General features: G+C 39.8%; 2 protein-coding genes across 2 annotated transcripts in view; one reads left to right on the top strand and one right to left on the bottom strand.

Annotated features, from left to right (window-relative positions):
* Positions 1 to 15,416, top strand: part of LOC138441134 (large ribosomal subunit protein uL16-like) — a 790,661-nt gene that overhangs the window by 409,614 nt on the left and 365,631 nt on the right. The gene's annotated exons all lie outside the window — the stretch shown is intronic.
* ALDH7A1 (aldehyde dehydrogenase 7 family member A1) overlaps positions 2,593 to 15,416 on the bottom strand; it is a 38,840-nt gene continuing 26,016 nt past the window's right edge. The window contains exons 12-18 of the mRNA XM_069589529.1: positions 12,197 to 12,281; positions 11,139 to 11,245; positions 8,701 to 8,817; positions 7,371 to 7,468; positions 7,050 to 7,123; positions 5,713 to 5,788; positions 2,593 to 4,154 (exon numbers count right to left, since the gene is read on the bottom strand). Of these exons, the coding sequence (XP_069445630.1) occupies positions 4,100 to 4,154; positions 5,713 to 5,788; positions 7,050 to 7,123; positions 7,371 to 7,468; positions 8,701 to 8,817; positions 11,139 to 11,245; positions 12,197 to 12,281 (612 nt within the window). The 3' untranslated portion in view covers positions 2,593 to 4,099. The remainder of the gene's footprint in view (positions 4,155 to 5,712; positions 5,789 to 7,049; positions 7,124 to 7,370; positions 7,469 to 8,700; positions 8,818 to 11,138; positions 11,246 to 12,196; positions 12,282 to 15,416) is intronic.

Here is a 15,416-nt window from a genome sequence, read left to right as displayed (position 1 = left end):
ATAACAGTCAAGAAGAGACTAAAGGAAACTAAGTATATATGACATGACTCACTTTGCTATAAAAGACTCTGCTGGCTCAAATCAAAGGGTGAATGGAATCAGAGTATCAGTAACGTATCAATCGTATATGGTTACATAGTAAAATGTAGTTTGTGGGAAATAAACCCTGAAGTGCTTGGAGTTAATGTGGAATCAGGTCAACAACACACTCTCACAGCTTAGAGGGGGAACAGTTACTTCCATTTTTCTTTAAGTTCATGATTATATAAAAAATAAAGAACATTACAAAAGAAGAAAGAAAGAGTAGCGACTGAGAAACAGGCAGGGAAGCAGGCATTGCTAGAGCTCCACTTTCAGGGGCTGCAACTCCTGTCAACAGACGCTAACTCTGGGGCCAAAATGCTTGGGTGCAAATTTAAGTTCCATCATTTATCAGCAGTGAGACTTGGTGAATGTTGCTTACCCCTTCTCTGTACCTCATCAGTAAAATGAGGATCATAATACCTAATTTGTAGAACTGTGGAGAATTAAATGGGTTTATATTTAAGTGCTTCAAAAAGTGCCTGGATCACAGTTTACGTTAAACACAATGTCCCCTGGAGTTGTTAAAAATGGAGTAAACTCACACATATGCTTACTACGGGGAGCAGGGGAAGAAAAATAATACTTTTTTAAATGTAAAAGACACTATTCTGTGATTATAGCCATTGAGTTTTTCCTCTGACACTTCGGGCCTTGTTTTACCTAAGCACAATAATCAACTGCAGCAAAGGTGATTTGCGCAGTTATCAGATGGAGGTAGGGAAGGCGGGTAATCAATGGTGCTGGAATGAAAAGCAGCTCAGAAAAGCCCAGCCTGAAGTTTAGCACATTGAGTTTAACGCAAAACCTTTTCCATGGTGACTTCCTGGATACCTAAAAGTCCGAAGGAATCACTCCCCTGCCAAACTGAGGCGCTTGCTCTGATCAACAGCGCCACCTGCAGGGCAACACCGTGAAGGCTATTGGATAATACTTGATTTCTGGCCAGAATTCTCTTAATAGAAAACCATAGAACTGTCAGTGAAAAGACCAACAAATCGCAAACGCTGAGGAGTTACTGAATCTGTCCTCCTATTTTCACACCTAACCTACCCAGGGAAGAAAACTGCCTCTGCAAAAATTTACACATAAGCAAAGAGGAAAAATCCAACTGACAACTAAAATCGTAAATTATATAGGAATAAACTTTGCTAAGAATGATAAATATTTGAACTCAACAGATACCGTATACCTCGGTTTTTTAAATGGGTATTATAAATTGGTTCTTTCCTACTTATAAATTTGATTCCAGTAAACATTTCAAAGAACTTCACTTTTCAAAAACCAATGCTTCTAAATTTCTTTCAGGAAAACACATTAAAGAAAATTTTTTTTCAAGTGCAAAATACAGAACACACCCTAATAAACATTTGCTGAGCTCTTACCATTGACAGGCACTATGTTACTTTGTAATATTTTTTTTAAAATCTTTATAATTGTAACTGTCCTGTAGAGTGGAAATGCTAACCACAGCTGCTCGGGTCCACTGTGGAGGCCGGAACTCGCAGTATGGCTGCCACACTCAGGGAGGGCCAGTGACAAGGCGATTCAGTGTAACCAGCATCCAGCAGCTCCCAGCAAAGGACTAGGCTCCCAGCACCTTCAATCACATGGCCAGAAATACTGCGTACAGATGCACACTTTAACTTCTATGGCTACTATGAGTAACTTTTATTAAACCAGTAATAAAACAAAGAGGGCCATTTAAAGGCAAAATTTTTTAATAAACGTCACAGCAAAAAATGTCCTTGTTGCTAGAAAGATGTAGAAAATTGAATTAGTTTCAAAGAAAACTTCTGGAATCAGTTTAACTTGACTTTTATAACCTAAGATGAGAGCTGCTGGTACCCCTCCCACCAGTGTATTGGAGATTATTATTTCAAATTGGCTAGTATGGCGTGGCTTTAGGAGATACACAGGAAGACAGAGAACCTCCTTAAATACCTGATTGGAGAGAAATTATAAATGTAAAAATTTTTAAATTAAAACACCGACACAGCTTGTGTTTCAGAATACCTGTTAAAAAATAAAATGCTTGGGAAAAAACTGGGTATAAAAAAATATTTCAATCACTATTAATCTTATATAATTTCACAAAATGAAAACAGCCAGTTACTACATGGTTCCTAAAAATGTTTTAAAATAGTGTTTTATATTCTTCAGATTATATTCTATAGACAGGGCTACAAGACCTAGCACTGTAACTTACAAAGAAAAATCATGGCGAGGTTTTTTTTTAAAAGAACAAATGCCCAAAGAGAGTAATTCTCTCAAGCATCAGCTTGTATTAAAAAGTATGTATATATCAATACAAGGTGATTTAGTCTATTATGAACTTCACAACATGGAAGAAAACTTGGTTTTCAGCACAATCATTTCATGAGATGTTTAAAAGGAGTCCCCAGTTCAATAATGGGAACCAGACAGCGTGCGTGTACATGCTAGGGAGTGGGGGTGGTGGAAACGGGATCAAGAAGTGGAGGATTTCAAGCACCTGATTCTCCAAGATCATTTTCTTTTTCATTGGCTTTAATTTTTAAGCAGTTATACATCCTCTTGATTTAAAGACACAAACAGCTCTACAAGACCTGTTATGGAAAACAGTAATGCCTTCTTCTCCATGTCTCTCCCCCACAACCTGAAGCAAAGATTTTTTTCAGAATTTCTTCCCTATCTTTATAAGCCTATGTTGGTATTTCCTGTTTTGTAAGTTTAGACATTATTGATTGTCCACCAAAGAACATAAACTGCCTGCCTTCCTAACCTGCTCTCATACCCTGAACTTCTGCCAACATGCTCTCAAAAGGTTTATCACCATGTTTGGCTTAATATTCAAGGCTGACCACAGCTTGTGAACACTAGTCACGCTGGGCCATGGAACATGCTATGAATACCATCACTTCCCTGACAAATTTAAAATTGTTTGGTCTTTTCATTTGCTTGCTTCTGTCATAACTCAACCCCAAACTCTTTGCCCATTGTCTGAATCTCTCCAATACATCCTGACACATCAGGTCCTGTACAAACATCATCTTCCAAGGCTTCTGCCCAGTCCAGTCTGGCAGGAGTCAAGGTGGTGGGTAGCTGCTACCCATTAGGGGAGCGAAGGCTGCCAGGAAGATGGAACTGCAGGAGCCAGTGTGCGCTTGGCACGGCCCTTAGCCGAACCACTCCAGGGGCTCCTGGGCAGATTCTCAAGAGGAGGCAGATGCTCAGCAAAGAGAAAGTGAACTATGCTGAGGTCACTGCAAACACGAGCTGCTACACACTTGATATTCTCTAAGAACAAACCTAAAGGCAATTACAGGAGCCTAACAGCTAAAAAGGATGGTCTGAGGTTGCCTAAGAAATCCAGAGGTGCTTTGCATAGAAGTCCAGTCATCCACAGGTGCAGGTTCTAGGTGGGCCAGGGGCAAAATCTCCGTCTGTCTCGCAAATTTCTTCTGTGGTGACACAGGTGATCCTGAGCGAGAGAAGCTGTGATGGTGATGAATGCCCCCAGTCATCTTAAACACCAAGTCGATCCACAAGCATAACTGCGCTACGGTCCTCCATGAACAAGGGACACTCTCTTCAATCACACCCTTTCCAGGGTGTGAGGTGACGCGAATCAAGCTCGCCACTGATTTCTTTATTTGCTTAGGAGATGTTCCTACATCTACTGACAAGACTTCTATTTTCTTCTCTATTATGTTCCGATTTTTTCCAAATTCCCACCATGACATGTACTATTATTTTTTATAAATTATAAAAATCCTAAATTTAAAAAATCAGTAACTACTAGTAACATAAAAATTCACCTACTCTACTTTTTATTACTTGAGATGATGTCATGAAAACTTTTATTTTTTTTTTAAATGAGTCTCTTGATTTAGGCCTCGGAAGCATAAGGGATTAGCCACCGTCATATTCAAAATGATACATTTATTCAAGGCAAATACTCATTTTCTTTGTCTTCTTCAGAAGAAAGAGTTGTAACAATGCGTGAAAGACTTGAAATGTCAATTTAAAGCACTTTTTACTGAAACTTGATTCCTTGGGCCAGAGGAAGGTCCTTACTGTAGTTGATGGTACTAAGGGGGGTAAAAAATGAACAAAATTAAATGAAGAATAGTACACATGTAGCAGAGGAAATTTTATGTCATGAAAAAAATGTAGCCAAGCTGCATATGTTAACAAGGCCAAATGCTCAAGTTATAAGACGGTGAAAAAAATCAGTATACAAAAAAATTAGTATAGATCCAGTTTTATAAAAGAAAAAAAAGGAGAAACACAAAAGTCTGAAAAGACACACAGCGTATCTGTTAGTCGTGGTTTTCAGGGTGTAAAGAATATGGAGACTATAACTTCACCTTCTTTACGTCTCTCAATAACGTGCAGTGAATTAGTAGGAAAAACACAGGGATTCACATCTGATAGAGATAAAATAAGGAGTTATAATAATTTGGAAAATAAAAGGTTTCCTTTTAGCCATCTGGCTTTACTCCTGATACAGAGTGTCCCCATTAAATGGGTTCCAAAAAGGCCGCAGCTATTAATACATGCTTGGTCCCCTAGATCCCAAGTACACAAGACAAATAATAAAAGGAACAAGACTGTCTTCAACAAAAGGGAATCAGGCAAAGAGCATGCATATGTCTGAGACTAAATAAGCCATAGCCAAAGCACCTCAGAAACTCCTGACATACATTCAAAAATTTGCCAAGAGTAGATCCTAAGCATGCCTGCACGTGCACACACACACACACACACACACACACAGTGATGTGAGGTTAAGGATGTGCTAACTTGACTGGGAATCTTTTCACAATGTATGCATATGTAAATCATCATGTTATACATTTTAAATATATTGCAATCTTGTCAATCATATACCTCAGTAAAGCTGGAGGGGGAAAGAAAATTTCCTGACCTACATGAAGTTGCTGGAGAACCCCCCCCACCCTGCTCCTTCTGAGGTTCTAGAGCCAGCGAGAAACAGTAAATGAGACTAAGACAGTGCCCTGGCTCCTCACCCGTGCTCCTTTAACACCTAACACCACGCGGGCCTCACCTCACACACCATCTTATTGCACCTGGATGGAGCGATTTCTATTTAAAGGGGAGGGAAAATAGAAAACAAGTAAAAAGTCCTAATCAAAATCTCCCAGCAACAGGTTCCCTCACCGGCTACCCTTGCGCTGTTCTACTTTCAAGGTTCATGCTCAGTATTCCCAGAGAGCAGGATCCCTCCCACCCGCCTGCCCCCGCCACTCACTAGCCAGGCCTGCAGGCAGCCCACCCACCTCCATGTTCTTCTACCCTGGTAGACTGCAGGGATAGGTTAACTGCACCCAAGGAAAAAACTCAGAGGACAGCCTCTTCCACTTTATCCTGCTGGCTGACCCCAAGTGTCTTGCTACGGTGCTATCCCTAGACAGAAAACACTGGTTTCAGTCAGATGCTGGGCACTAGCTGAAACAGTTAGGAAAAGAATAGTACCAAGTGGATGATCTGGGAGGGGAGAGCTGTGGAATGTTAGAAACACAAAATCAAGAGAAATTACACGAACACAGAGCAGAAAGCAGAACTGTGTAGAAGCATGTTCCAGAGGCTGTAAGGCCAAACCGCTTCCCCAAAGCCTTCTCTTACCAAGTAGATCTTCTCATGTACTGCTTCCAGGCATCACTGCCCGACTCCCTGCCACCGCCAGTGTGCTTCTCTCCTCCTAGAGAAGAGCACAAACAGCTCGTGAGCAGCGCCTCTGTGCGGGCTCCTGCTCAGTATCATGGAGATGAAGACACCAGGGGACCAGAGCTACCTGACCAGTCACCTTACCTGTGGCCAGGTAGCTGCTTTGCAAACAAATAAATAAAAGACAGAGACCAAAACAAACACAAAACAGGGAACTACTGTGGAAAATAAACTTAAAAGGAATTTAAAAAAATAAAAATACCAAGCAGCAGAAGGCAACCTTGAAAAAACCTTACCATTAGACCATGGTGTTAAGAGTAGAAACCTCTTGACAAGGGAAATATAATTTATTTTCCCATTTACGCTTGTCTGTATATAATTTTCTAAAATATACATAAACTGATGTTATAATAAAATGTTTAAATGTTATATTAATATTTTTAATGATTATAAAAAGATTATGATTCCACAAAACAAGACAAGGTTACATTTAAAAGTATGCTATCAAAGTACACTTAATATTGTTTTTTGGTAAGAGCAGACAAGAAAAAACTTGAGAGAAGGATTAGAAGAAAAGTTTGAAGAAATCTCTCAAAAAGACTAATGAGATAGATAAAAAGAAAAAAAAATTAGATAATTCTTCAAGAGATAACATGCAAGTAATAGGAGTTCTAGAAATTAAAACAGAAAAAAAAAAAATCAAAGGGAAAAAAACTCAAACACCACCAAAACAAAATAAAACTATCAAAAACTTTCCACAACTAAAACCTGTGAGTTCCAATGCTAAAAGGCCAATTGCTAGCCCATTGACTGTGCAACAAGAATTTTAGAAAGATCTCCACTGAGGCATATTACTGAAGAATTTCAGAACATCAGACATAAATAACAGACCCAAACTTTTGAAATGAGGGGAAAGATCAGAAATCAAAGGGAATTGGGCGTTTCAGCTACAGTAATGGAAACCAGAAGACAAGCAAGTTATAACTTCAAAGTCTGAGAAAAGTTACAAGCTGTGCAGAAAATACACAGCAGATCTGTTTACAATGCCGCTAGCATCTGGAAATTTACAGGCTAACCAGTTCCCCATACGGTCTCACTGGGCCAACAATGTAGTTTATGTTTAATACCGGTTTTCCTTCTGAGAGTCTGAAATCTTGGGGGCATGTTAGGCCTTGCATGCCTGTGTGACCAACTCCCAGTAAAAGCTTTGGGTACCAAGTCTCTATGCCTTCCTGGCAGACAATGTTTCACACAGGTTGTCCAACATGGTAAAAGAAAAAGGATTCTCCACATACCAAATGCACCTCCAATCTCAGCCCCACTCGTTGGAATGTTGACGTTTACAATGCCACAATCTGATCCTTTTGGTCTGCATATATAAAAAGGGAGGAATAGTGAAAGCAAAATATAGGGAAGTTAAAAAAATATATATATATACACACACACATACATACACACACACAAAAATGAATAAATAAATAAGCTGAACAAAACTTCTAAAATTCTCAATGCTGAAAAACAGATTTCACCTATGATGGCATCATTTTCTTTTTTGTAAAGTCCATTCACCACACAAATCAGACTTATATACATTTTCAAAACAGACAAAGTTATACCCAAGCCAGCGAAAGATTCTGCCCATATCCTTGGTAAAGATGCTACTTGAAAGTCCCTGTTTGACTTCATTGTTCCATGCAAAGACCTCATCTTCATTCTAAAAGGACAGACATTGGAAGCTGTCAGATGATACAGTGTCGGGTCCAATCACCAATGGTAAACTCATTCCATAAAATTTACCAGTGTAATCGTAGGGGAACTAAGGAGTCAACATCTTCCTAATACAGTGCTTTGTGGGATCTTCCCCTCAAATGAACTTTGAGAAAAACATATAAGGGGACTTGCTTGGCTGTCCAGTGGCTAAGACTCAGTGTTCCCAACACTGGGGATCTGGGTTCCATCCCTCATCAGGGAACTAGATCCCATATGCTGTGACTAAGAGTTTCCATATGAAGACCCAGTACAGCCAAATAAATATAACACACACACACACACACCACACACACACACACACACACACAAGTACATTCTTCCATTCATGCCACTACATATAAGATCTATTATTTACTAAGCTCTTACTACATGCAACATAAACACACTGACCTGGGCATTGAACATACATTTATATAGTCAATTCGCAGCCAATGACATAGGCTCAGTGTTATCCCAAATTCACAGATTAGGCAAGAGAGGCTAAATTATATGCTCAGGAACTCAAACATGTAGGCACATGACAAAACATGAAACTACAATTTATAGTCACATTATGTGGAACAATAATAGACAATTTAAAGCAAGATTTTAATTCATGCCATCACATAACTGCAACAAGGTATGTCTCATTACCCTTTAACTGTTAATCATAGTAGCCAAGCCTCAATTCAGTCTCTAAGCTTCTGCTGGCAGAGTAGGGTCTGTTGCACATGAGGAAGGAGACCCTCTAGATACCTATGTCTGCTGAAACCTCTGGCAGCCTGTCCTCTGATACAGGTTGTAACTGTATGTTTATATCTTCTCATTTTGTCCATTGATATTGAACACTCAGACTATCAAACTACCTGGTCCCTTCTGTGCACAAGATGACTGCATAGCATACACAGCTCTAAATCAGGTGATACAGACAATGTGGGCCACATTCTCCATTAATTTCAAAACTGGCCCTTGGCTTGTCTCAATTCCCCTGGCATCTAGCTTAACATGTTTTATTGTTTAAAGTGTTCGGATCATCGTATTTTGTCCTTAACTTTCAAATCTCTACTAATCACAGTCATTTTATAAAACCTCCCCAAAAGGCTGAGTGAAATTTAATATGTCTTTATTTTCTCCTGGTCTTCTCATTAATGTTTCAACATTAAACTAGAGGAAAGAGAGAAGGAATCCACATTTTACCTTGAATTTAAAGACATAAAGAATCGGGGCAAAAGTCTCTGTGTGTACAATGGACGCGTCATGCTCAAGACCTGTCACGATTGTCGGTTCTACGTAATTTCCAGGGCGATCCATAACCTGCAGCAGAGAACGGAAATAAACCAAGAATATTTGTTTTTGGTTCTTCGGTTCAGCAGATACCATCTTCGCCTGTACTTTAAGGTGTTTTTTTTGACATGGACCATGTTTAAAGTCTTTACTCAATCTGCCACATTATTGCTTCTGTTCTATGTTTTGATTTTTTTGGCGGGGCATGTGGGATATCAGCTCCCCAACCAGGGAGCGAACCCACACCCCCTGCATTGGAATGTGAAGTCTTAACCACTGGACTGCCAGGAAGTCCCATGCCTATACTTTTGGGGAAAAAAAAAATATCATTTATAAGTGAATTATTTCTCCAAAATAACTTCCCATCATGAATGAAAATTTCTCTGCCACCTATTGGTTCTAATTTAGTTGGTCAGAAAAAGAAAAGAAAAAAGGGTCAAGGACAGAGAGCAGGGCTATGCATCATGACCAAGTTACAGTGAAAAAATGTGGCTACAGGTGGCTATTTTTAACTCCACATAATTTTTAAAGAGGTAATCTATACCAATCCTGTTACAACGTACCCCATCCCGCACCGCTTCCCCAATTCTTACATTGAAGCCTTAAACCTCACCTTCTCCACTATGACTAAATTTGAAGACAGGACCTTCAAGGAGGCAAAGTTAAACAAGGTCATGTGGGTGAGGCCCTTATCAGATAGAACTAATTGCTCATAAGAAGAGACACCAAGGACCTCCTCTCTCCAGGCAGACCATGTGAAGACACTGAGAGAAGGCGGCCACCTGCAAGCCTGAAGCCTCATCAGGAAGAACCAAACTTGCCAGCACCTCGATTTTGGACTCAGCCTCCAGAACTGTGAGACAATAAACGTGTTGCTTAAGCCACCCAGTCTGTGATGCTGTGTTATGGCAGCCCTAGCAAATGAACACACAGTAACACAGAAACCTAAAGCTCCAAAAGGGCATACTGTAGACACGCTCCTAACTAAGCTCCACATAACCAAATTACTAGTTCATCTCCACGTTAACGTCTATAAAATATTCTGATGCTGGCAGCATGCTGCTTGGCCAGCGGTCAGTTGTCCAGTGTGCCTATACAATTCTGCTCTCACCTTCTGAGCTGTATGTTTACCAAGAGTCACCTATATTTACCCCTGGTTCTGTATGCAGCAGCTCTATTTGTTACTGTAATCCTATACTGCATTGTGTAACAAGTAAACATTACCCAAGGAGGAGAAAAAGTTACTTCTATAAAGTTATATGCTTTAAAAAAAAAAAACCTCAAGGTAAATAAGTAACAAAAATACAAATATGCATACACATCTCTATCAGGTGAAATATAGGTGTGTCAATGTTAAGAGAAGGATTCTGCTCTCAGAGAGCTTTGCAAGAGACTCAGTTCACTGCGATTTTTAAAGAACTGAAACTACATTGTAGATAATAAATGATACTTATAGCTTATTCAAGGATGAAGACAAATTTCTAGCCTACATGAAGAAAATGCCTTGGATCTCTATCTCAAGAATCAAACAAATAGAGTGTGAAATGAAATTCATATTTTACAGCAAGACAAGAAAAATTTAACCATCAAAAGCTTTCTCTGCCCTACGGTTTCCTCTCTCCCCTCTACTGTGCTTTGTGTATCTGTATTTGCGTCAACCAAACCTCCCCATAAGCAGAAATACCTGCTTAACCATAAAGAGCAAACATTCTCCTAGCACCAGTAAGACACTTCCTAAAATATAACACTCCTTCATTATCTTGTAAGGAGCCACGATGACATTTCTCTAGACTGTGTAAACTATCATTTAATATACAGTCTAAAATACTTTTATAACTGCCTTGACTTCTAACAGGCAGAATGGTTCTCGAACCGTTCCAAGATACTGTTCCTGGGTTATAATCCTTAACTTGGCTCAAATAAAACTTTCCATTTCTTTCTTAAACCAACTAATTAATTTTCCATCGACAACAGTAATATGTGTCAAATTAAAATGCGTGTAGTGTGCATTTTTTTGATCCTCTGCCTTAAATGACTTAAAAATCAGGACTAAATGCAGATTTAAACTGTACTGAATACAGTCCTCCCCTGTACCATGAAAAAGAGGTCTTCATCCTCCTTCCATACAAATTGCCAGGCACTCAATTCAAAGATAACCTTGGCTCCGAGTTGCGTCTTTTCAGAAATGTTCCATGAGTGTTATACTGTCATTCTTTCAAATATGTACTTACTCCCCTGTCACAAAAGGAATGCAGAAAAGAAAGCTGGCAGTCAGGGACACTTCATCAATTTACCCAGAGCCTACTTGTGTGCAAAAGGAAAAGAAAGTCCTGATCTCAAGTGGTCATTACCTTGCCACCATAGACAATGGTACCACCTTCCTTCTTTGCTTCTTCCACTGCTCCAAGAAACATGCTTACTGCCTGTTTGGTGTGGAGTGGCCCATAGAGAACGTTAGCTAGAGAGAAAAAAAGAATGCTCTTCATTTCACCCTAAAAGACATCATTTTATTATTCTAACAGCTATCTCAACGAGCAGACCAGTCCCTTCATATATCACTTCGGCTTAGAGCAGGAGGTTTCAGCAACCTTTCTCTGCAGACAGCCAGACAGTTACTATTTAACGCTTTGTATGACACGTGGTCTCTGCCATGGCTATTCAACTACACCAATGCAGTGCAAAAGCAGCCACAGAAGATTTGCAAAAAAGCAGGTGTGACTGAGTCCTCATAAGCTTTCTATAGAGAAACATGGAGGGTCAAATCTAGGCAAAGAGCTATCAATTCATCAGAGCACTGCAGTCAAAATATAGGCTCTGCTTCTTCATCACAGGGTGACGATTCTCTAAGAACTTCATAGGCCCAGCAGTTGTGAACAAGTTAAGGGTGCACAGGGGGTCGGAGCGGGCAACGAGGTAAGACCACGCAAGACTATAAACTTGCTAAAACAGGGCTCCAAAGGCATTGAAGTTTTAGTCCAAAAGCAATGAATGTGTCAGGCAAGAGAGTGAATTATCTGATTACATTTTTAAAACTGCCTTTGGTTATGCTGGAAGGCAGAAATGGAAGCACAAAAGTCAGGTAGGTGCCTCTTGCCATCTTGCTTGAGGGAAGATGGTGGTAACTCCAAAGAGGGAAACGGAGAAGGAGCAGCTCCTCAAACTCACCCCACCTCAAGATCATTTCCCAAGCTCACCGCCCACCCCCCCCAGCTCACATGAAACACTCAGATCCTAACTTGGAGCAGACTTGTCATCCCATCTGCCCAATAATAACCTGCTTCAGAGTCCCTTGGGCCTCTCGGAAAGGGAAAATAAATAAATAAATAAATAAATATATGTGTAGAAAATCAGAAACTCTTATAACATCAGCAGTTAAAAAGAAAATCTCTGAAATCAACCAGATACTCACAGTCCCAAGGGTTCCCAACACGGATCTGTGCATAGGCCTTTTTAAGTCTATTGACAACTTCATCATGGATGCTTTCATGTAAGAACTAAATGAAGAAACATTCAAGGGATTAGGAAATATAAATGCACTATTAATAGTACATATAAATAGTATAAATAAATGCACAAAATTGCTAACATTGTACAATTTTCTTTTTTTCCTGCAGCCTTTTTCTTTTTTTGGCTGCATTGTGAAGCTGTGGGATCTTAGTTCCCTTGCCAGGGATTGAACCCATGCCCTCAGCAGTGAAATCTCAGAGTCCTAACCACTAGACTGCCAGGGAATTATTCCAATTTTTCTTAATAGTACTGATTTATACAGGTGACCCTGGAACAACATGGGTTTGAACTGTCAAGTCCCCCTGTATAAAAATATTTTTCTAGAACAAATGCTACAGGACTACATGGTTCACAGTTGGATGAAACAGAAGATTTTGTATAGAGAGGGCCAATGATAAATCATATAGAGGTGTGTAATACTGGAGTGGATTTTTCTAAAGACTACTACTGTCCCTATAGAAATTAATTTGGGTTATGACCCAAATAGTATCCTGTAATATTTGACACTTAATAGAAAGGATACAATAGTATCCTTTAATATTTGACACTTAATAGAAAGGATACAATAGTATCCTTTAATATTTGACACTTAATAGAAAGCATAGCTATGCATATTTGTTCCAGGATACAAAGGAAAAACAAAAGTTAACCAAATAAAAAAATGCTTGACATTTACATCATTTCATAGTTTGCCTTGTAATTCAGTTCAGTCGCTCAGTCGTGTCTAACTCTTTGCGACCCCGTGAATTGCAGCACACCAGGCCTCCCTGTCCATCACCAACTCCCAGAGTTCACTCAGATTCACGTCCATTGACTCAGTGATGCCATCCAGCCATCTCATCCTCGGTCATCCCCTTTTCCTCCTACCCCCAATCCCTCCCAGCATCAGAGTCTTTTCCAATGAGTCAACTCTTCGCATGAGGTGGCCAAAGTACTGGAGTTTCAGCTTTAGCATCATTCTGTCCAAAGAAATCCCAGGGCTGATCTCCTTCAGAATGGACTGGTTGGATCTCCTTGCAGTCCAAGGGACTCTCAAGAGTCTTCTCCAACACCACAGTTCAAAAGCATCGATTCTTCGGCGCTCAGCTTTCTTCACAGTCCAACTCTCACATCCATACATGACCACTGGGAAAACCATAGCCTTGACTAGACGGACCTTTGTTGGCAAAGTAATGTCTCTGCTTTTCAATATGCTATCTAGGTTGGTCATAACTTTTTTTCCAAGGAGTAAGTGTCTTTTAATTTCATGGCTGCAGTCACCATCTGCAGTGATTTTGGAGCCCCAAAAAATAAAGTCTGCCACTGTTTCCACTGTTTCCCCATCTATTTCCCATGAAGTGATGGGACCAGATGCCATGATTTTCGTTTTCTGAATGTTGAGCTTTAAGCCAACTTTTTCACTCTCCTCTTTCACTCTCATCAAGAGACTTTTTAGTTCCTCTTCACTTTCTGCCGTAACGGTGGTGTCATCTGCATATCTGAGGTTATTGATATTTCTCCCGGCAATCTTGATTCCAGCTTGTGCTTCTTCCAGCCCAGCGTTTCTCATGATGTACTCTGCATATAAGTTAAATAAGCAGGGTGACAATATACAGCCTTGACATACTCCTTTTCCTGTTTGGAACCAGTCTGTTGTCCCATGTCCAGTTCTAACTGTTGCTTCCTGACCTGCATACAGGTTTCTCAAGAGGCAGGTCAGGTGGTCTGGTATTCCCATCTCTTGAAGAATTTTCCACAGTTTATTGTGATCCACACAGTCATGTAATTAAAGACTATAATATTTTGGAGTATGACTGTTTCCTTCTAAGCTTTAATGTAATAAATGCTTAAGGTGAACAAATTTAATACATTGTAAATACTTTATGAAAATTGTAGCTTAAATGTTCTTGAGAACTTCAACTGAATAATGTAGAAACAAAGAAAAGATTGATATTCATTCACTGTAAAATATAGGAAAAGTGAAAATGAGAAGTCAGGACAAAAGTAAAGACTTAATTTCCCTATTATCTTATTCTAAAATTACACTCATCTTATAAAGAATTTGTTCACATTCATTGTGGGTGAGAGGAAAAACTCAAAGCTATGGCCACCTCAGAAGAGTTGATTCATTGGAAAAGATTCTGATGCGATGGCTGGATGGCATCACCAACTCGATGGACATGAGTTTGGGTGAACTCCGGGAGTTGGTGATGGACAGGGAGGCCTGGCGTGCTGCGATCCATGGGGTCGCAAAGAGTCGGACACAACTGAGCGACTGAACTGAACTGAATTCCTCCATAATTCGATTTTTTTTTTTTAATGACAGGAGGAAAACTCAACAATAATTGTTTTTAAAAAGGCAAACGTAGCCAAATTTTCTGCCTCATCAAAACTTGTTTGGCACAAGTTTTCAGTAGCATGAGTCATGAAAATCGAGGTTGTATCCCATAAAAATTCATTTTAAAATCCAGCCCCAAACTAAGGGTGGATATTAAACTTCCCAAGCCCCAAGCACTGACGGGAAACCCCTCTCATCATATTCACTTAATATTTATGTGCTCTATACACTATGTGAATAGACTTAAGACATTTCTCAAGAGAGAATACACATACATTCACTTTCCAGAAAATTATGTCACATCAAGTCAAATCCAAGACTTGACTTACAGGCCAAAATTTCTTTAATTTTTAAAATATTTTACTACTTAAAATGTCTTTATAAAAAAGCCAAAATTGTCTATCTAAAAGCAAAACAGTTTTGAATTTTGTTTGCTATGCTAAAAGCAAACAGTTTTGAATTTTTCAAATGTTTTGTTGTTGTTGTTCAGGCTCTAAGTCCTGTCCGACTCTTTGCGACCCCATAGGGTGTTTAGGTGGTTTTATACTCTAAGTGACATGGGACTCTCCACATTGTTAGGTGCAGGATTGAAAGCAGGTCGAATCTCCCAGGTCCAGCTCCAGGGAGGGCTGGACCACATCCAGCTTGGGGCAGAGCTGTGGCAGAGGCCCTGACTGACCAGCACAGTGTGCCATAAGCACAGAGCAGAGCAGGAGCGTCAACCACGTTCAGAAACCGCAGGTTTCTAGTGGCGCTTCCATCACACTTCCTGAATGGTACAGTGTGTTAAAAAATGGCAATGGAA

This window comes from Ovis canadensis, chromosome 5 (genome assembly GCF_042477335.2).
Source record: "Ovis canadensis isolate MfBH-ARS-UI-01 breed Bighorn chromosome 5, ARS-UI_OviCan_v2, whole genome shotgun sequence".
NCBI lineage: Eukaryota > Metazoa > Chordata > Mammalia > Artiodactyla > Bovidae > Ovis > Ovis canadensis.
This window is presented reverse-complemented; position numbering and strand designations above follow the sequence as displayed.